General features: G+C 49.3%; 2 protein-coding genes and 1 non-coding gene across 3 annotated transcripts in view; 1 reads left to right on the forward strand and 2 right to left on the reverse strand.

Annotated features, from left to right (window-relative positions):
• Positions 1–125: 125 nt before the first annotated feature.
• On the reverse strand, positions 126–198 carry TRNAM-CAU. The gene has a single exon. It is a non-coding gene; the product is annotated as a tRNA-Met (tRNA).
• An 8687-nt stretch (positions 199–8885) lies between these two features.
• Positions 8886–17097, forward strand: MAP1LC3B (microtubule associated protein 1 light chain 3 beta). The gene is made up of 4 exons (XM_033069463.1): positions 8886–9067; positions 11447–11502; positions 13727–13833; positions 15659–17097. Exons 1-4 carry the CDS (start codon positions 9028–9030, stop codon positions 15831–15833), a joined length of 378 nt encoding a protein of 125 aa, XP_032925354.1. The 5' UTR covers positions 8886–9027; the 3' UTR covers positions 15834–17097.
• The window catches only part of ZCCHC14 (zinc finger CCHC-type containing 14), a 47842-nt gene continuing 41449 nt past the window's right edge, over positions 15955–22347 (reverse strand). Inside the window, exon 13 of the mRNA XM_033069461.2 lies at positions 15955–21242. Within this exon, the coding sequence (XP_032925352.1) occupies positions 21187–21242 (56 nt within the window). The 3' untranslated portion in view covers positions 15955–21186. The remainder of the gene's footprint in view (positions 21243–22347) is intronic.

Genomic DNA, 22347 nt, shown 5'->3' on the forward strand with positions numbered 1-22347 from the left:
CGCGTTCCCCTCGTCCCGTCCCGCTTCCCGCTCCGATTCCACGAAAAAAAAATAGAGAGTCCCTTCCCTTGGGAGCGTCTGACTGCGGGAGAGAGGAGGGAAAACAAAAAGGAGGAAACCATCTTTGCCCCGTGTGAGGATCGAACTCACGACCTTCAGATTATGAGACTGACGCGCTACCTACTGCGCTAACGAGGCTCCTCGAAAAGCGCTGGCCCGCGCAGGCCTCTTGTCCCTGCGCCTCCCGGGCCCTTCCCGGTGCTCCGCCATTCCCGGGCTGCTGCCTGAGAAACCTTGTTCCTTACAAAAATCATCTGTTTTGATTGTTTCTTTTCTTTTTTTTTTTTTTCCCCAGCTTTTCTGCCAGCCAGACCTCACATTTTGTCCAAATGGCTCCTCTTTCACACGGTGTTCCGCAAGAAATATCTTGGGTTTTGTCTTTTTTTATTATTATTATTATTATTTTTATTTTGGAAACGGCTCCTTTTTATTCCACGTTGTTCTGCAAAAACAGCTGCAGAGTCCTTTGGGGTTCCTAAGCATCCTCATCCTGCTAGCCAGGAATAGATCACGAGGGCTGCACTGACAACAGGCTCACGAGGAAATCAAGTTGCTTCCATATAATTAACAAAAATTAGAGCCAGCCTCGTTTGCTGTGAAGAGATGCTGTTCAGCTGGGATTTCTGCAGTGGAATGAGCTCGCTGCTCTCAGAGAGTGCTCAGCACAAGAGGGTCCCCAGTGATGCTGGCTGGAGTGCTGCCCTGAATCCTAATGGAGGGGCCTCACCCCCAGCGAGGGTCCCACGGCTGCAGTCACCATGACAATCGAGCAACAAATCCCCAAACTGGCAGAAGACAGGAAAACAGAGATTTAATTGATGCAGAAAGTCTGAGAGCATCGCCCACGAGAATCGCTGCAGGGCGGCTGTGCTGCAGAGTGAGGAGCTGGCAGAGGATGGAGGAGGAAAAAACCTTTGGACACCATAGAATCCCACAATGGTTTGGGTTGGAAGGGACTTTGAAATCATCCCATTCCACCCCCTGCCATGGGCAGGGACACCTTCCACTGTCCCACTGTCCAACCTGGCCTTGGGATCCAGGGATCCCAATGTCCAACCTTCCAGGGATCCAGGGGCAGCCACAGCTTCTCTGCCCACCCTCCCAGGGAACAATTCCTGCCCAATATCCCATCCATCACTGCCTCCTGGCAGTGGGAAGCCATTCCCTGTGTCCTGTCACTCCACACTTTGTCCCAAGTCCCTCTACAGCTCTCCTGGAGCCCCTTTAGGCACTGGAAGGGGCTCTGAGCTCTGCCTGGATCCTTCTCCAGATGAACACCCCCAGCTCTCCCAGCCTGGCTCCAGAGCAGAGGGGCTCCAGCCCTTGGAGCATTTCCCTGGCTCCTCTGGACTCTCTCCAGCAGCTCCACATCCTTCTTGAGGGCTCCAGGGCTGGACACAGAGCTCCAGTGGGAATTCATGACAGCAGTGAAGGGGGAAGAACCACCCCCTTGCACACTGCTCACACTCCTTTTGAGTCTCACAGATCAGACAAGATGTTTGAGTTGCCCACTGATTTTGCCAAGGGTCTGATGGGCAGCTCTGTTTGTTGAGGCCAGGAAACCCTGATTCCCAAGGATCTGGATGGCTGTGGATATGGGGTGATGACATGATGAGCCCAGGCTGCCTGGCTCATGGCACAAACAACATTGGTCCAGCCCTGGGATGAGTGAATGCTCGGCTTGTCCCTTCTGAACCGCTGCATTCCGCCCTGCAGCTCTGCCCACGTGCAGGATGAGGTGTCACTTTTAGTGCTGTGCTAATCCTCTGGGCCTCAGTGATGGACAGATTTAGTGCCCACAGTTCTGATTACATTACAAAAAGCTGCTCCAAGCATCTAAACCAAGGCACATGGGCAGTGAGTCATGGAAACCAAACATCAGATCTTTGGAAATACGGCCAGAGCTGTTTTCCACCTGTAGGGAATCACATGGCTTTTCCCACGTTGCATTAGGCTCAACTGGTACTTAAAGGTTCTGACACAGTTTTTGAAAGCCTTGTCATGTCTGTTTGTTTAGGAACTGATGGATTCATGGAGGGGACAGGAAAAGTACTGATGGCAAGGATTTTCCTGTGAATGAAACAAAAGATGTCCTGGGTGACATTGCCTGGAGCAAAACCACAGCAATCTACAGCACACACATGCTTTCCCCTCTTTTGCCTTTCTATTTTTACCTGAACTTTATTATTTCTCCTTTTCCACTGAATGCTCCTGCTGCCTAATCACTCTACAACCTTCTCTCCTTTCCCTCACCCACCTGACCCCTATAACCTGAGCTGAGTTTTGGCTCTGTGGGTGCTGAGCCACATTTCTCACCCATCAGACTTTCCCTTGGCCCACTGAGCCCCTTTGCAGTCCAGCCCAGCAGAAGGCAGGACTGGGAAGGGCTGTGATGGACAGCCCATCACAAATCCATGCCAATTCCCACGGAGCTCCATTGCCCTGTGCTGATTCCTTCCAGATCAAGATTCAATGGGAAAAGTCAGCCTGGCAGTGCTCACCTCCATCCCACACTGATGTCACCCAGAGCCCAGCAAAGCCTGAGTCAAAGCTCCCAGTGCTCTGAGTGACCATGGAAGAAAAGCTCCCAGTGCTCTGAGTTCTGTTCTAACAAATCAGAGTGAGGGAATCCCAGCCCTTCATCACACCAGAGAGCAGAAACAATTGCTGTCTCCAATTTCCAGTGCTGTTCCTGGGGAGCAACACACAATAGTTTTGGAGCCTTTGAGGCCCAGAAGGTGAAGACCTGGTGCACAACAGGGTGGCTATAACTGAATATCACTTCTAACTTCAGTCATCAAAATCTAAAATTGCTGCTTTTTCCCCTGTCACACCAAATCCATTATCTGAATCAACCAGCTTTGTTTGTGACAGTAGGGAAAACAGGAGAAGTGCGTTATCATCATCATCTGCCATCCTCTGTGGCACTGTCTGAGCACCTTCCTTGGAAAACATTCCCAGAGTGATGGCCAGGAGCTTTTCCTCAGGCAGGCAGCTCGCAGCTCTCACCACAGGGCTCTCGAAAGAGGATGCAGCGAAAGGGGAGATGTTATTGTTTCATTTCCCCTCAGCAATTAAGGAGCTGATGCAGCTCTCGCTGTAGTCAATTAGTCTTCACGCTCACTAAAGGGCTTTGGATGGGTCCCAGAGTTAGTGTCCTCATTTTCTGTAATCCTGGAAGTGTTTACGCCTTCCCAGGCTCTGAGCAGGGCTGAGCCAGCTGATGGCATATCCAGCCAATTAGAACCACAACAGCGAGGAGAGAATGATTTATTTCCCATTTGGCAAGAGGGACAGAAAAGTATGGCAAGGCAGGCTGAGACAGATGAACAAACCCTCTCTGCAAGCCCTGTTTGCCACAGAGAGTATTTGCAGCATGCTTTTTTGGCATGGCCTGCACTGAGATTTCTGCTTTGTAATGAAAAACAAAGGTTCCTCCTGCCTTCTAAAAAACTGTTCCCATCCTTGGAGGGAGGGCACATCAAAGAGAGAACATCCCAATAGAAAGGCTGAAGAGTTTTGCTTTTTTTTTTTTTGGTTTTTATAATGTGTATATTTTAAGCTGGAAAACAGCTCTTCTTGTCCAGATTGGATGATTTCCCACTTCCTTGCTTTCTCTGTGGACATTGATCTCACCAGATTTTGCAGGATAAAGGCTGGGCTCTTCAGGGAACATCCAGAGCACTGCAGAAAAGCTGCTGATGGCTCAGGAAGTGGTTACATCCTTCTGCCCTCTCTTCAGCTGGCTCCCCACTGCCAGAGGGCAGGGATAGGTGGGATATTGGGAAGGAATTCTGCCCTGGAACAGCTTCTGTGGCTGCCTCATCCCTGGAAATGCCCCTTGGACAGGGCTTGGAGCCACCTGGATAGTGGGAGGTGTCCCTGCCCGTGGCAGGAGGTGGCACTGAAGGGCTTTAAGGTCCCCTCCAACCCAAACCTTTAAGATCACTTCCAACCCCAAACATTGCACAATTCTATAATTTAGGGAGGACAATAAGATCTTTCTTCATCATGCTGTCCATGCCATGAGGAACCAGTCACCCAAGACACACAACACTTCTACCACAGGCAGTTCTTGTCCCTCCAGCTTTGGCCCCAGCCCAGCCTGAACAATTCAGCTCAGTTCAACACCTGAAGCAGCTCAGCTGGCAGGAGGATTCTCCTGCTCTGGAGGGCTCAGGTGTTGGGGCTGCTATTCCTGGCTGCTGATCCGTGCTTGTGCAATCCCAGGCAGCTCAACGTCAGCGAGGAGAGTGTTTTCTGTAACATGCAACCCAGTGCTCAGTTAATATTTGAACACATGGGGGATTGCTTCAGTCCTGGGAGTATCAAAAATGAGGGGAAGACGTGGTTACACGCTGTGTTACTCCACGATTTCCTCACCCTGCCTCCTGCTCCTGCGCTGTCATCGCTGCTTGCCAAGATGTTATGGATTTTCTGAGTGAAAAGCAGCACACAAACACGACTCACTGTCGCTTACAGCAACTTGATTGACCGTGTTCCATCGTGGAAACAACATCTCCCATTTCAACCTTGATCCTGGAGCCAAGAGCTGTTTGCTGGAACAGCAGGAACAGCAAGAACTGATGTCAGTCATGGTACCCAGCAATGATGTCTTGGGCAATGCTTCGTGCAGGGGGAGTGCACTGAGTTTTTAGACAAACATTTTATGAAAATGATGGTTTAGTGATGACATTGCACGCATCTCTGTGTCATCTTGGATTTAGCATCCAAAAAAAGTGTGTCTAATAGTCTAGAACATGTGATATTGCAAAAGACAATGTTGTGTTCCCACTGAGGGACCTCAGAGAAAACCCACCCTGGCAAAATTGTGGGTTTTCTCTCTACCTTCACTTCTCCCAAATACACTTTTCTACCCCCAAAATAGATATTTCACCATTCTCACCACTGCTTCCTAAAGTTCTCCTAACTCTGAAGGTGAAATTTGAAGTGTGGGAATTTGTTCTTAGGGGTGGCCAGCATCTTGAGGCAAATTTAAGATGAACATTTCCCAGAAGGGTTATTTTAAGGCACTGCAAACAATCCTCTACAGTTGGATTCTGCCTGAAAATCTCCAATAGCAGCTGGATAATGGCTGCACACTTACAAAAAAACAAAACCACATTAATCTTGAGCTGAGCAAGATCGATAAGAACAACTTGTGAGAAAAGAACTGAGGGGAGGTATTTTAATTCAGGCTGAAATGCGAGTTATTATCAGCACAGTGTCCTTCCTTTTATTCTGTGGGGCTTTTCTCTTCGTGTTCCTGGTGAATTTAATACTGCTGACAGCTGCTGAGCTCCCAGCCCCACACACTGAGTGCTGTCTTGCAGGAAGGGTGCAGCACTGCAGAGGAACAGCTTTGTCTGTTCCTTGGAAAAAAAAAGCCTTTTCAGTCCTGTTGTACCAGAAAAATGAGGGGATGATTTATTATTCTGAATGTGAAATACACTCATTTCATTGTGAGGCAGCTCATATGGGAAAAAAATAGGAAAAGTGGGAGTTTTTCCCAAGGGAAATGCTGTGAATATCAGTCACGGTTTGGAGTCACTGTTCATACTGGATTTTGAACAAAAATCACCAACCTTGTGGAAGATAGAACAGTTGGAAAAGCCTGGTTTGCTTTTTAAATTTTTTTTTACTTATTACTTATTCTGGTGTTTTAGGGGCAAACAGGAGGATCTGAGCTGGAATCCAAACCCAGCCTGTGCTCTAACCTGCTTTGTAAATTTGGGAAATCACATCTCCTTTGCCTCATGCAAAACTAGGGCTGACAGGGATTGTAGGGGATTATTTCCCCCATCTTCTCCCTGAGATCAGAACCATTCTCCCTGAACACTTTAGAGCAGATGCTTTACTAATTTCTCATTAAATAAACGCATTCAAATGTGATTATTCTGTTTCTTTCCTAGGGAATTTCTTCTGGTGCTCAACAGTTCTTACCCTCAGCCCAGTCCCTACTTTCTGTGGCCTTTTCCAAGCTGTAAGCTCATTATTTCTCATCCTGGCCCCGCAGCATGCAGGGAAGAGCTAATTCCTCCAGCTCTGCAGAAACCTTTTGCATATTTGAAGACAATGTAATGTCCCCTTTGGGTTAAGCCTCCTCTTCCTCAGCCTAAATGCTTTGCAAAGTGTTCTAAGGCCAGGATAAAACCGCTCTGCGGCTCCATTTTCCAAGGGCTCCGTTCCAGCGCCGAGCCTGACGCCAAAGCGTTTTCCAAAGCAGCATTTTCTCACCAGGGCTGGGGAGCTGTGCTGAGGCAGAGCTGATCCCAAAGGCTATGTCCATGCTGTCATTCCAACTGCTCCTAACACCTTCCTCAAATCCAGACTCGCCAACTGTCTGTGCTGTCGACACGCAGACACGGGCGAGGGCTGAGCTAAGGAGGGAAAGGTCAGGCGAGTCTCGATGTGGATCTAAGTTTCCTTCTCACAGTCTCTGCGGATTATTTATGAGAGGAACATGTGATAGCCCAGCCTGTCAGCAGATACTCTGATTGTGGCTCTCCCCAAGCACCATATGGATGCTTTCAGCCCGAGCTGCAGCCCTGCTAACGTTCGGCTCGTGGATGCAAACCACACGGCACACAGAGCCCTGGAATTGTCAGTCCTGACACCAGGATGCACCTGTACACCCCAAAAATAACATTATGTGGTTTCACCCGGGCTCATCCTCCTGCCTTCAGTCCTCAGACACAATTCTGAGAGCATGGTGGAATTTCCTCAGCCTGGAAAATGTTTTTTTTTAAAGAAGAGTCCCGTTGACTCAGAAATTTGGGATTGCTGTTTTAAGTTGCAGATGTATCAGGGCTCATCCATGTCTCACCTGCTGTTCCTGGACAGTGATGTGATAGACACAGCAATCACACACCTTAGGGCTGCATTTCCTTGTTAGTCACGTTTTTAATGGCCTCATAATGACAGGCCAGAGGAACTGCATGACCCTGAATCACAAAATCAGGTAATGAACTCTCATTCCTTTGTGTGAGCGCAGATTCACTCCAGCTTCAATGCATTGCTCCACCCCAAAATTGCAAAATCTCTAAGATGGTTAGAAAACTGTCCTCTCTGTACTCCTAAGAACAATCCCAGCCACAGCTCCCTGTCCCTTGGATTGTACAGCGAGATCATGTCACCCTATTCCTGCAAAACCATCACTAAATTTCAAAACACGGTGCTGGGAACGTGTGTGAGAGAAAGAGAGAGAAAGAGAGATGCAGCTGAAAGGCTCCAGCCAACAGCTTGTGTTAGAAAGCTGCTAAGCAGGAAACAGTTGGGCAGTTTTACTCACAACGTGGTATCTGTGAGTGAAGTTGTGATTTAATCAATTCCTCACAAACTGCATGGGTTCGGGGGGTGGCTTCCAAGAGAACTGGAGCACCTGCTCCTAAAATTTTGTTCTTCAAATGTAAACTCTACCACGTATCCTTGTCAATGTGAGGGCAAACTGCTGACAGGTCATTGAACTTGCACTCCTGCACAGAGAAAAGTGCTTGAGTGCTCATGTTGAAGGGGACATTGTGGGTCACTCCAAGGCTGTGGCTGTGAGTTCATGGAATCATGGAATTCCAGGCTGGAGGGGACCTCAAGGATCATCTGGCCCAACCTTTCTTGGGAAAAGCACCATCTAGACAAGATAGCTGAATCTTAAAAGTGCCCAGCATTGGGGAATCCACCACTTTCCTGGGGAGATTGATGTTTTTTGTTGCTGCAGGGGATCATGGCAGGGCACAGAGATGGCCATGGGTGTGTCACTGAGGAGAACAGGCCTGGCACTGAGGTGGCCATGGCTGTGACACTGAGGAGAACAGGGCCTGGCACCAAGGTGGCCATGGCTGTGTCACACCCTGATACCGAGGTGGCCGTGGCTGTGACACTGAGGAAAACATGGACTGGCACCAAAGTGGCCATGGCTGTGTCACTGATAACAGGGCCTGGCACCGAGGTGGCCATGGCTGTGTCACTGAGGAGAACAGGGCCTGGCACTGAAGTGGCCATGGCTGTGTCACTGAGAACAGGACCTGGCACCGAGGTGGCCATGGGTGTGTCACACCCTGACATCGAGGTGGCCATGGCTGTGACACTGAGGAAGAACAGGGCCTGGCACTGAGATGCCCATGGCTGTGTTACTGAGGAAAGCAGGGCCTGGCACTGAGGTGGCATGGCTGTATGACACCCTGACACCAAGGTGGCCATGGCTGTGTCACTGAGGAGAACAGGGCCTGACACCAAAGTGACCATGGCTGTATCACTGAGAACATGGCCTGGCACTGAGGTGGCCATGGCTGTGTCACTGAGGAAGAACAGGGCCAGGCACCGAGCTGGCCATGGCTGTGTCACACCCTGGCACTGAGCTGGCCATGGCTGTGTCACTGAGGAGAACATGGCCTGGCACTGAGGTGGCCATGGCTGTGTCACTGAGGAAAACAGGGTCTGATACCGAGCTGGCCATGGCTGTGTCACACCCTGGCATCGAGGTGGCCATGGCTGTGTCACTAAGGAGAACAGGGCCTGGCACTGAGGTGGCCATGGCTGTGTCACTGAGGAGAACATGGCCTGGCACCAAGCTGGCCATGGCTGTGTCACACCCTGGCACTGAGGTGGCCATGGCTGTGACACTGAGAAGAACAGGGCCTGGCACCGAGCTGGCCACGGCTGTGTCACACCCCGACACCGAGCTGGCCATGTCTGCGTGCCGCAGAGCGCCAACACCCCCAGGGCACTGCGACATCCCCACAGCACCGTGTGTCACCGAGTCACAAGCACGGCCCCGGCGGCGCTGCCCGTGCCACACTCAAGATGGCGGCGCGGGGCGGAGCGGCGGTGACGCGCGGATCAGCTGACGGCCGAGCGGCCGCGGCGGCGCGGGGGGCGGGCGCCGGCACTCGGAGGTGTCCGCTGCTGCTGCTGCCGCCGCGCAGAGCCGCCGCCGGGCCCGCGCCGAGCCAGCGCCGAGCCAGCGCCGCCATGCCCTCGGAGAAGAGCTTCAAGCAGCGCCGCACCTTCGGTGAGTGCCCTGGGGAGGGACGCGCGGCGCGGTGGGGCCCGCCGGTGCTGCCGGGCCCGGAGGGCTGCGGAGGGGGGATTGCCGGGGAGAGGAGGGGAGGAGAGGGGAGGGGGCGATCGCGGTGCGAGCAGTGAAGATCCCCGGGCGGATCCTGCTGACAGCGGGGCCCCGCGGGTGGCTGTCCCGGTGTCCCGGTGTCCCGGCCTGCTCGGGGCTGCGGCGGAGTCCGAGCCCGGCCCGTCCTCCAGGGTTGTTTATTTATCCCGGCGGCTCGGGACAGGGGGGTGCAGCGGTGTGGGCTGGCAGCTGTGCCGTGCCCGGGCGAGCTCTGCGCTTGGGCTGGGCAGATCTCTTCATGGCATCATCCATTATCGACTGCAAAACTCCCAGGAGCCTGGAAACATCCTCGGTGTGTGTGTGCCAGGAGCTGGGCCTGCCCTTCCCTCCGGTGTCTGCTCAGTGTCCGGCGGCCTGTGCGGAATTAAAGCCGCCCTGGCAGCCGGTGCCTGGCGCGGGGAGCGGAATTCTCCACCCGGGCTGGGCCGTGCGGCTCCTGCGTCTGCTCCGCCGCTGAAAACTAGCAGGGCATGGAAAAGAGCTGTGTAATGATGGCTGGGAAAATGAGATTAGTCCCTTCCGAGAAGGAGCAGCCTCCATAGAGCCGTGGTTGTGGTGGGACCGGAGCAGTGCGAGGTCGGGCTGTGCCCGTGTGTGTCACTGAGGCTGCAGCGCTGCGAGGGTAACGCGAACTGGCAGCGTAACCTATTTCTGCATGAGCTATAAAACCCCCTACGTGAGATGGAATTGGTGGAAGTCATTGATCCAGATTTTCCTTTCTTCCTGCCTTTGGGCAAGCTGCTTAAGAGAGCCTTGCCTCTGCTGTTGTGGTAAATGGAAGCTGTTCCCTGCAGTGAAGCAGGGAGGATGTTGGTCTGACAAAAGTCTGTTTATGCTGCCCCTTTTCCCGGAGCCTTCCCAAAGTGTTGTTGACCCCATCGCCTGTCAGCAGCCTCTGTTGCAGGTATTAAGTTCAGCTAGGATGGCAGCCAAGCAGTTGCCACTGCAACTACTGTCGTCAGAGAACAGTGTTTATCTGTGGCTGACTGGGGCCTGGTTTGGAACACGCCACACACAATAATCTCCATGATTTACCCGGTTTGTGTTCCTTCTGCTGAATAACATTGCTGGGAACAAACCTGTTCCAGCTGAAAAGTTGGTGCTCGCCAGGTGGATGGTTGGTCTCACTCTCTCCACGTATCTTTTGTGTTTCTGGTTAATCTTAAAAAGTATTTTAACGAGGTGGAACTGTGCCCTTGGAGCACTCCTGCTGGGAATGTGGCTCGGGATTTGGGGTGGCTCTCAGGTGAAGGCTTCACATGCTCCTTGCCTGAGCTCTGCTTGATTCACCTGCAGCTTCAAGCGGTGATTCAGGGGAGCTGCATTCCTTGTGGGGCTCGTGAGGAGGATGTATGTGTTCCCTGGGCACAAACACGGGCTGAGGGATGTCATTGCTCAGTGTCCTGCCATTAGCATTCCAACGGGGAGCTGGCCTAAGTGCTTCTCTGCCTAGGCAGGTGCGTGTTCAAGCCGTGATGCAACGCTAAATCATCTCTGTCAGAACCTGAAAACAGCCTGGAAAGCCCCGTCCTGCTGAAAAACAGAGGGGTTAAAATTGAGGTCACCGAATCTGAAAGCAGGCAGGGGACACACAGATGAAAGCAAGCGAGCTGTTTACTCTGACTCGTGTACTTTAGCCTGCTTCACGATATCTGTTCTATTAATATTTCTGTCTGAGGGGAGGTGAACTTTATCCTGAAAACTGGCACAGAGAGTGGCAAAATGTGCAGGTCCGGCAGAGGCTCCAGCAGCTCCTGCAACAATGGGTGCGGCCGAATCAAAATAAAACCTGGAATTCGGTAATTTGAGAGCACACGAGGAAAGCTGATGCTGCCAGGCTTGGGCCAGTCCCGGGGCTCAAATAATTGTTGACCATTTCCTCTTCTGGGACCTGACAGAAATAGCACAGGGTATTTAGTTGTTAACTTGGGTGGTGTAATTTGAGGCCTTAACTGTGTGAGGTTAAATGTGTGCTTCCAGTGGGCAGAAAGTGAGGGGAGCAAAGGATCTCCTTTAGCACTTTCTAGGAGTGCCAGGCAGGTGCACACAGCGCTTGTCACCTTGGGTTAAGGAGCAGGGGATCAGCTGTCACAGGAGAGGTTGTATTGATAGTGCTGGCCCATTTGGAAATTGCTTTGCCGGAATTTCCTCTTCTGGCTTTTCATGACACGTGGTCCCTCTCTTCAGCAGTGGAGAAATAAGGAAATAACAGCATTAACTGTGAATGCTCAAATAGATTTTTTTTTTTTTAATCCCTTGCAGAACAAAGAGTGGAAGATGTACGACTGATTCGGGATCAGCATCCCACCAAAATACCAGTAAGTTTTAATTTTTTACTTTCAGTTTCCAGTCTCGTGTTCTTTTTAGCAGTTAGAAACCTGTGAAAGCTTTCCTGAGGAGACCACATGGAAATGTGGCTGTTGAGGGTGGCTAAGCCTGGATTTCAGGAGTGTTCTCAAGGAGTAATTCTCACAGTTGCTGTGGTGGAGCAAGGTGCTCACAGGGGCTGGAGGAAGCGGCGTTTCCGGAGTTTTGCAGTTGTGTGTTGTAACTTGGAAGAAAACCACACCCCAGCTGAGCTCTGAGATCCTCCTGAGTGCTCAGCTCTTCTCTCTGTGCTTTTCTTCTCCGAATTAAGAGTCTTCAGAGGCTCACCAAGAAGAGTAGACAGGAGTGTGGAGGCAGATATGGATTTGCTCATCAGCTGAGAAGGACAGAAATGCTTTTCTCCTGGGAATGGGCCTGTGCTTAGGTCTCCAGGAATGCTGCTGGGCTGTCCAGCTCACTGGGTATCACCCTCACCTTGTCATTCTTCAGCTGCTCAGCTCCAAATGCTGCCTAAATTTGTGTTTTATTTTACTTATGGCATCCTCAATGTTAAAAATGCAGAGAATGTCCTACAAGTAAAAGGCATGGATTGTTTTCTTCAGCAGAGGGAATTGAATGGGACCCTCAGCCTTTGGCTCTGTGATGAGATTTGGTGACCCCAGGGTGTGGAAATTCTGCTGTGAAGCAACTGCTGCAAACTGAGCAAGCTCACTGACAGAAGCTGCTGGAGAAAGAGAAACTGAAAGTTTTTCAGCTTTCCTTGGGCTTTAAACTCCTTCACCTTGAAGCTGCCACTGCTGCTTCCCTCTGCAGTTGGGCAAAGGAACAAAGAATACATCTCAGCAGGGATTTTCTGACTTTTTTTGGGAATGTTTCATTTCCTTGCAAATCTTGTTTCCTGACAAATATTGCTTTTTCACTCACCTTTCAGAGACCACTTAGCCATAGCCCCCAAGCTCTGTGACCACAGATTGAAAGCCATGGATTTATGGCAAAACTCTCACTTTAAGTCAGCCATGGACAGGTTCCAACCAAAAATTCAGAGATGCTGGAGATGTGGTGATGCAAACTCCCAGCTATCCCTGCTGGGATCCCTGGAGTCTTGCTGGGCCAGTCACTGCCTCATTATTGTCATTAGCAGTTCTGGATGAGATAAGGTGGCAATGTCACACTAGATAAGAAATGCCTCCTGTGCTGTCAACATCCTCCATTCTGCTGTTGGAAATATCTACTAACTGCTTAAAAATAGTGGGGCTTCATTACCCAGAATGAGCCAGCATTTATTTCAACTGATGTAAGGCTCTTTCTCTGGTAGGATTCAATCAATGTCTCTTCACCTGTCCAGCTTTTTAAGATCAACACATCCAGACCCCGTGAGCATGGACAGGCTCCAAGGCACTGGTGTCACGTAGCTCCTGTTGATTGAAAATCAACAAACCCCACATGGCTGTGGAAACAGGAGCACACGAGTTCTGAGGTCACTTCTTAAAAGCAGGAACTACCTTCAGTTGCTGGGCAGGGTGTTCCTTAAATTAGGAAATCTGCAGTTTCTCTGTGAATTAAGTGGTTATTGCACAGCAGTCCTGGCAGAGTTACTGGTTCCTGAGCATGCTTAAGGAAATTTTCTCCTCAGTTTGGAAATTGGAGGGTTTGTACCCTTCCAAAGTAGCTTTTTCTCATGTGTTAGAGGAACCATGGGAGGTGAATGGAACAGCAGAGTCATCTGGAGTGGTAGTTCTTAAAGAGATGGCCTGAAACTGGAGAAATTCCAGTGAAAACTGCTTGATCTGGAAGACTTGTACAGCAGCACAAGCCCCTGCTCAGCCACTGCAATGTGGGCTCAATCTTTCCTTGGATTTCCTTGTTGCTGGATAATTTAGTGCTGGGTTAAATGGCTGCAGCAAAGGAACTGTTTTAGAATTGCACTGAAGCTGTGGAACTCTGCTCTGAAATCCCTGTGTGTTACCCCTCTGTGCTGTGGCTCTTGCAAACAGAACAGAGGAGCACATGAAGATAATTCATTCTCATGGAAACAGAGAATGATTTGGGTTGGAAAAGACCTTTCAGATAATTGAGTCCAACCATGAATTGTTGCTTTTCAGATTGGAGATGCTGGATTCACAGATGAAGGGAAATGCAGCTGGGAGGGCAAGATGAGGGCACCAGACACTGTTCCTGCCTTTCACACCTTCTGCTTTTTGTGTTTCTTCTCAGGTGATCATTGAAAGGTACAAGGGAGAGAAGCAGCTTCCAGTTTTGGATAAGACCAAGTTCCTGGTGCCAGATCATGTCAACATGAGCGAGCTAATCAAAATTATCAGGTAGTATTGCTGGGATTCCTGTGTGAACTGATCAACCTCGGGCTGTGATGCTCTGTTAATTCCTCCCTGGTGCACTTGGGAGGTCTAAATGGAAAATTCATCTAATGAGCACTAGGACAAATCCAGGAGAAGGTGCTTTTCCTTTTGCTTTGTGCTGGAAAATCCCTACTCTGAAGAGAGCTGGGCTGGTAGTCTGCTTCCAAGAGAAATAACATTCCCAGAGCTGTAGGAGGGAGTTGGGGCTGTGAATCCCTGTCTGACATGAGTCCTTCTGCCCAGGGCTCCAGCTCTTCCTGCTTGGCTATTTTGGGATGTCTCCTCTCCCCTGCCATGGAGTCCCCCTGGGGAGTGGCTGCCTCTTCCCACCCACTGGCAAGGGGAGTTTGGGCTCGGAGCCAGAGCTCTGTGCTGCTGCTTGGGGATGCTGTTGGCATCCTTTGGGAGCTGAAGTTTCCCTCAGTGACAGCACTGAAGCCTGGAAAACCCCAACTCAGACCAGACTGTTTCTGCCCTGGCTGCTTGCTCAGCTTACAGGAAAGGCTGAGGGAAACAGCTTTGAGTTGTGTGGTCAGAAACTCTGCTAGAAGTGCATCTGTGCTGGCTCAGCAGCAGTGTCTGGTTAGGAAGGGTTCTCCAGTGCTAAGTGGGAACTGAGCAGCAAAGCAGAGCTTGTTTTGTGATGCTCACACTGCAGCAGGAGCTGGTTCCTGGAGGCCACAGGCTGTGGGAGTTATCCAGGGTGTCCAAAGAAAAACTGTCACAGGCAAATCCCAGCTCCTGCAGGAGGAGGAAGGGCAGATAGGGCTTTGGAGACAGGAACCAGGGTGCTCAAGTCTTGCAGAGTTTCTCAGGAACATGAAAGGCCCTGGGCAAAGCGGTCAACTGCAGGCTGAAGGATTTTCCCACCTTTTTTCTCTGACTTGACTGTTAATAAATAACTTGGTACCAGCCAGACTTGGGCCTCAGCCAGCTCCAGTGATGCACAGCAAAGCCCATCCTTCCCAAACCTTGGAGAGCTGTGCCTTCCCTCAGCCTGCTGTCTCTGGAGTGATTAGTCTGGCTCTGGAAGGGTGTCCCTGTCCAGGGCTGTGGCTGGGAGCTAAATAAATCCTTGTTTCCAGCTGCTGCTGCCCCTCAGCAGCCAGTGGAAGCAGCAGGAAGCTCTTCTGATCTATTCTTTCCTTGCTTGGTGGCAGCTCCACACTTCCAAGTTTCTGTGGCTCACTTGGTTTATCAAGTGGGGAGAGAGCTGCTCTCTGCAGACGTGCTGTGCAGGAGGCAGTTTAGCAGAAACACCCATTTCCCCTGAGCTGGAATGATCAAGGGAAATGCAGAAATCAGCTGTTCCTGTGCCAGGCAGTGTGCAGCCCTTCCCACCATGCTTCAGGAGGAGCACAGGGAGCAAGATGCTCCAAGGTTAAACCCAGGCTGTTACAGAGCTGGTGGCAAAGTGAATTTAAAAGTTGCCCAGGTTTTGCAAGGAAGCTCTGCCCATCTTTCCCAATCTTCCCAAGGATCTGTGTTTTCATGCCAGTGAGCTGCAAGCCAAAGGTCCCTGGTTATGCCTGCGGTGCTTCTTCCCAGTCTCTCCAGTTTAATGCCCTTCTGGAGTGTAACTTTTCCCCTGAGGGTTTTGCCAGTGGATGCACCTGCCTGGATTTAGTGCAGGAGTTCAGTCTAGTTGTGAGGGACGGGGCTGGGAAAGGTGGAGGTTGGAATGAGATGAGCTTCATTCCCTGTTCCTCTGCTATGACCTTGCTGCTGTTTGTTGAGGACTGTCCGTTGCCATCTCTCCTTTGTCCCTGTTTCCCCTCACCCTCCCCAGGCGACGCCTGCAGCTGAATTCCAACCAGGCCTTCTTCCTGCTGGTGAACGGGCACAGCATGGTGAGCGTGTCCACGCCCATCTCCGAGGTCTACGAGAGCGAGAAGGACGAGGATGGCTTCCTGTACATGGTCTATGCCTCCCAGGAGACCTTTGGAGCACCAGCTTCTGCCTAGGACAGCAGCCCCAGCCTAGGATTTGGGTTGACCCTTGGCCATCACCCCCTCTCTTCCCCACACACCCCCCAGGGAAAGAACCGGATGTCACCTACGCTCTCAGTCCTTAGCATAGTCTTGCTTTAGCGGGTGTCTCATCTCACCTTGCCTTGTTTGTGACTATTAAACAGTACAGACGAGCACCTCCAGCTTTGAAACCTGCCCTAATAATAATCCACACAGGCACATTTACAGGTCTGGACCTGATGAAAGGAGCCCAGTTGTGCATGTGACACTTGCAGAGAAAGGGACACTCGATTTACTTTAAACAAGCAAACAGGCACCAGGAAGGAACTAAAGTGTTTCCTGTGAGTTTGCTGGAAAATCTCCCTACGATTCCTTAATTTTTTGGTTTTAAATGGGAAGGTTTCTCATGAGAGCATTTTAATGTTCCAAAGGGGAGCATTTTCTTCTGCAGCTCCATCAGACTCGTGTCAGTGCTGCAGGGAGTTAAGGCAAGTGCTTGGGGTGAGCTGGGGAAGGACAACTCTCTGTGTCTCCGGTTTTTGGGCGCCGCACGCTCAGGGGCGGCGCCGCTTTCTGGAATACTCATACCAAACACCACAGCTTTATCGTAGTTTAGAAAGTGTCTAACTGTAAAATGCACACCCCAACAGGTAACACTGAAATAAACTCCAGTCTGTTATAAATTCCCAATCCCTGTGTGTTCATCTGAGCTGGTGATCCTTAGGATCGTGCTCCCAGCCCGGAGGTCGGGCTGGCAATCGGGAGAAGCAGCTCAGGGCCGGGAGTCGCTGCTGAACAAATGATCTGTGGCACGGCTGGAGGCTCCTGTGTGGCAGGCTGTGCAGAGGGGAGCTCTCCCGTGGGACAAACCTGTGTTCCTGCAGCGCTGTCCAGCGAGGCGTGGCGGGATCCCCGCGGCGGGGACAGAAGCAATACTGCAGCGCCTGGCACTGGGGGGGTGCACGCGTTGTACCTCCTCCTCCTCCTCCTCCTCGTATCTCCTCCACTCTTTGCATGCATCTCCTTCCTCCCAGGGCCCCCTGCCCGTTTTTTATTGTCCTTTTGTGTTTTTACTCCGACGTGAACTTTTCGATGCAGCTTGTTCTCTGTTTAGTTCTGTTCGTGTAAGAACTCGTTTAACTCATTAACTGACAACTGTACTTGTAATTACGACGTGATCGACTGATATTCCTGTACAAAATGTTGCTTTTTTAAAATTAATACAGTGCTGATATGGATGGATTACATCCCAACTTAATTCTGGCTCGTGTGGTTATTCCTAGGCGTTTTCACAGCAAAATAATTAAAGGAATTAAAAATAATTCCCTGCTGCTGCCAGGCTGAATCCCTTTAAAATGAAAGCCAGTGCCAAGGGATTCTGTTTAACTCTTTATTTTCCATACATTAAATTTACTCAGATAAAAACATTCTAAAAATGTACAATTTAACTTTTAACAAAGTATAATAAAACATAAAAATCCCAATACCAGAATACTTGACATTTACAATTCAAAATCAAATTAGCTGAATATTAAATATTTACAAAACTATTTAAAATATTTATAAAGTTACATGCAGAATTTGTAATACTAGAAGTGATCGAAGTAAAAGAAATGGCTCAAATGGAGCAGGAATTTCCTTCATTCCTAATGGAAAGTTATGTCCAAGAGAAGCTGTTAATCTGCACTTGAAAACACACAGGATTTGCTTTCTGCTTCAGTACCAACACAGTTCTTGTGTACATCAGGAACATTTCAGGGAACAAAGGGGGAATTCCAAGGGTTTATTACAAGAGCTGTGGGGCCTCAACCAGCCAAAGTGATTCCTACTCTCACAAATGCTCCATTATGTGGATTTTTGTCCAGATTTGCCGTGTTCATCCCATTTCCGTGTCCCAGCCCAGCCCAGATCAGCGCCCCAGGGTCCCTGTGGCACAGCTCTGCTCCCCTGCAGGATTTTGGGAGGAGCTTTGCCCTGCCTGGTGCCCCAGCCTGGCTCATCCCAGGATCTCTGCCCTGGGTTTGGGGGGATGGCCAAGGCTTGGTGCTGGACTGTGACTTTGGGAAGTCTGGTGCTTCATTTGCCAAGATTGAGTGACTGTGGTATGAAAAGGTTTCATAAAAAGCTGAGTGTGACAGAGCTGAATAAAAACCAGTTTTGATAAACTTTAATAATGGTTCAAAAGTAATTTCCAATGGAAGTTGGGTGGAACCCTCTGATCAGAATCTTGGTTCCCTCTCTTCCCTCTCTGCTCTCCCTGGTAGGGTTGAGCCCAGAATATTTATTAATGCTTAATTTGCAGGGTGAGGAGGAGTTTGCTGGAAATTCCATCCTATTTTGAGTCTTTCCATCATCCAATGGAAAATGCAGCTGGAACTGCAGCACCCCCTCCCCTGGGAAAGGCTCCTCACTGATTCTCTGGGCCCCTGCAGGAGATGACTGGGGATTCCCTTCCCTCTTACACTGAAAAATCATTCCCCATTCCCCAGGGAAATCCAGCTGGAGAACTCATTCTTTTTATACTTGCAGGACAAAGATAGGGCTAAATAACATTCTTTGAAATCTCCATCTTTTCATGTACAAAAATAGGCTTTAAGAACTGGTTCTTTCAGGCAGGGCAGCTGGAAACTCTACTATTCCAACCCAAGCTGCCTTGCTTTTTAGGGGTAGAAAGATGGATTTGTGCCTTTTAAGAACAGATTAAGGATAATTCTGTGGAATTAAGGTGCTCTGTTCGGACTTACCAACTTTGGTTGTTCTGGGTACAGAGTGGAGGGTGTTCACTGGCAGGTCTGAAGCCCCAACTCTCTGGGATTTGGGGAAGGCTCTGAGGTTGCTGCTGGCTCACCAGATTTTCCTCTTGGACACTCGTGTTGCCTCCAGGTCCTTCTGGATTGGATGTTATCCAAACCCAGACCCAACCGTTCCCAACGCAGCCAGGAGCCACTTGGAGAAACATCAGCCTTAGCTTGACACAAAGGAAACAATCCCAAAGAAAGGAATGAAACAGTTTGCTGGAAACATCAGCCTTAACTCTACACACAGGAAAGGATCCTAAAGAAAGCTCTGGAGAAAGGAATGAAACAATTTGCTGGACAGAAGTTCAGTTTTACAGTCCTTTTGATATGATTTTTTTTTTCTGTGATGAAGATCAGACACAACTGTGCCCAGCCTTGGGCAGTAAAACAAAACACAACTGGTACAGAAATGACCTTTTTTTTTTGTTTGTTTTTTGCTGCTGCTGTTTTTTGCTGTTTCAAGAGGATTTTGAACACTCACATGTGTGTTGCAATACAGTTTCTTTAAATACAATTTTAAAATATTGTTTAAAAAAAGTGAAAAAAAATAATAATAACAACAACAATAATAATAATATAATAACACTAAGTTTGGCTTTCAGCACATGTTCCAGGCCACTGGAGAGACCCTCAAAGCTGCAAATAGTAAACATGGAACTGCACATTTTCCTTGGGCATGATGCAGTGGGACAGACTGTTCCTACCATTGTCTCGAGCTCATTAAGGCAAAGTAAATTGCATTGTCAGTATTCATCCCTTTAGTGTTGTAGGTCTGAAGGTTCATGGGAACACAGGGAACATCCTCAAACACAGGCAGAGCCAAGAGCTGGGCTGGGGACACACAAATCAGGGGGCTCTTATTGCATAGCAATAAAAAGGGTAATTTTTTTGTTTGCTTGTTTAAACCAACCGTTCTGCAAATTCAGATTTTGGATCCCTCCCTGGGCCGAGTTTGGTTCTGCCCACCCACATTCATGATGCTCATGATCCCGTGAGGCTGAGCCTGCCCTGGGACACAGGGATGGCCCAGAATGTTCCTTCCCCTCCCATCTCCTGGGGGCAGCTCTGCACAGCTCCAAACCCTCCTGCTCCCAGAGGACTCCCCAGTTCCTATGGATTCATCCTGCTGTAAGGAATTACCTCCAAGTGTAAACAAGGCTTCAGACTTTAAAGGTGTCTCCCAAATTACAGGATGCAAAGATCTCTCTGTCAGACACTTCTACAGAGGAGGCCTCACCCATTTAATGCCTTCAAATTCCCAGGGGGGGAGCCATGAGGATTAGGATCTTCTTTCAACCAGACAGGACCAAAGTGTTTCAAATTAGCAGTTCGAGATGGGTTTGGCTTCCTCTCGAGTCCTAATTTAGATTTGTCACCCACAAATGATGGACTAAGTAGTTAACACCAAAGCTACTCATCTACAACCTACTGCAACGAAGGAGGCCGACAAGAAATCCTTCCAAGTCTTGATAATAATGAAGTTTTTTACTACCTTTTACATGTTTGACTCCCACCACTCCTGAATCCTGGGCTAAGGAGCCAAAGGGTATTTTATATAAAGTAAAGCAAAAGCTTATCAACTCTGCTGCCAGAGTTCTTAGTTTGATTTTTTTTTTTTTGTTTTTTTAAGGATGGTTTAAAATTCATTTACAAAAGCAGAATAATAAGGTTTCTGTGAAAGAGACCTATATACAGTAACAGGACGTAAAGGTTTTGTGTATAACAGGAAAATATCCTTGAAGCCTTTATGACTCTGGAGTCTCTGGGACTTGGACCCTTGGAAACTAAGTTTATTCCAGTGCTGGGAAGCCAGCACTAGCTAGAAATAGGTGAGACAATGAAGCACGAGTTTGTTTCCAGAAGGAATCGAAACTGCTGTGTGTGTTCTTTTGGAAGGGAAAAAAAAGAGAATTTTTAGGATTTTTATTGTGGAATTAAGTCCCGTAAGCCTGCTGGTGCCAATTTGTAAAGGTTGGAACTTCTTTGCCTCTTGCACTGGTCTCAGAGTGACACTGTCTGCTAAAAGTGCAGAAAGCTTGAAGAGTTTTACATTCTTCTGTAGTGCAATCCTTAAAAATCCCAGAGATTAGTGCCTGATCACTTTTGAAAAAAAGTAGACATTTTACCTAGCCCAGGGGTGCCAAAGTCCTTCCGGCCACTCCTACCTTCCTCCTCAGAACACAGCTGCCCTGGAGTCAGGCCTTTCACCTTGGAAAAGTCCCATTGTGGCAACGTTCTCCAGCCAAAAAAAGCCCAGGGGATGTTGTACTTCCAGCAGGAACTGCAGCTGGCCAGCTCCACCATCCATCTGTCCATCCATCGCTCCGAGGACACGCAGTCAGGAGTTCCAACAACAAAGCTTGGATTTGGCAATCAAAACTGGGTTGGCTGCACCCCTAAGCTAGATTTTCTACCTAGTCTAATAAAGTAAAGCACCTTTGGATTAAAAAATACATTAAGCTTAACAGCAACTGGACGTCTCAGTTTTGTGGTTCGATCTCCGTCGCTCTCCATGGCTTTACAGCATCGTGGTGCCAGGTGGGGAAAGCTCAGTCTGTGGAGTCCAGACTTTCAGAGGGAGGGGCGTACTTCAGCCTGAACGTACCTGGGACAGGGACAGGACACAGGGTTACACACCACTCACCTCCCACAGCTTCCCACACCCACCTGCTGCTGCTTCTGCTGGAGCTTGTGTGGAATTTTAGGGTTGGCACGTTGTTGTTTTGTGGAATCACAGAATGCCACAAGGGTTTGGGTGGGAATGGATCTTAAAGCTCATCCAGTTCCAACCCCAACACTTTCCACTAGCCCAGGGTGCTCCCAGCCCTGCCCAGCCTGGCCTTGGACACTTCCAGGGATCCAGGACAGCCACAGCTGCTCTGGGCTCAGCACCCTCACAGGGAAGAGTTTCCTCCCAGTATCCCATCCAACCCTGCCCTCCCTCCAGCTGGAAGCCATTCCCTCTCGTTCTGTCACTCCACACCCTTGTGAAAAACTTGGCAGACTTGAAATGGGAATTTAATTAATGACATTAAATCCAAAAGACATCAAAGTCTGCTGCATTTCTGAAGTTCCCCCACTCAGGACTGATGAGGCAGCAGCTCTGCTTCTCCCTGGCCACCACCAAAACACTTGCCACAGGAATTCCACTCAGTATTTACCTTTTTCCTGCTGTAAATTGCTGCTGAACACCTGACACTTGTTAATTTATGGTGTTCAAACTGTTGAGACCACACAAAAATGAATCCAGGTAAAGATAGAAAGCACAGAGTCAAATGGAACCTGAGTGCTCTTCACTCAGAGTTTCTATTTCCTTTTTCAACCCACACCACTCTCAGATTATCTCAAGACAACCAAATAAGACAATCAAAGTAAAAAAGAAAAATGGGATTAAAAAGTGCTCTTGTAAAGTAGTATTTCTCTCTTAGCTGTTTCCTGCCTGGAATTAAGGAGATTCTCCTGGAGAAATCTGTGCTCTAAGTGTGTAAACAACATGTCCTATAAAATAATTAGAGCAAACAGGACCTTCAGGAGGGTTTGAACAGCAACTCTTCATTTAGGTTATTGTGTTGGGCAGGAAGGGAAGAGGAACAGAGATTTCAGTTTCTAAAATTCCAGGGGAGCCTGCAATAATGACTGAAGCTGACCTGGCTGACAATGCAGAAGCAGCAACAGCAATTCTGCTGCAACTTGTCCACAGCAGCTCCTTC

This window comes from Catharus ustulatus, chromosome 11 (assembly GCF_009819885.2).
Source record: "Catharus ustulatus isolate bCatUst1 chromosome 11, bCatUst1.pri.v2, whole genome shotgun sequence".
Classification (NCBI taxonomy): domain Eukaryota; kingdom Metazoa; phylum Chordata; class Aves; order Passeriformes; family Turdidae; genus Catharus; species Catharus ustulatus.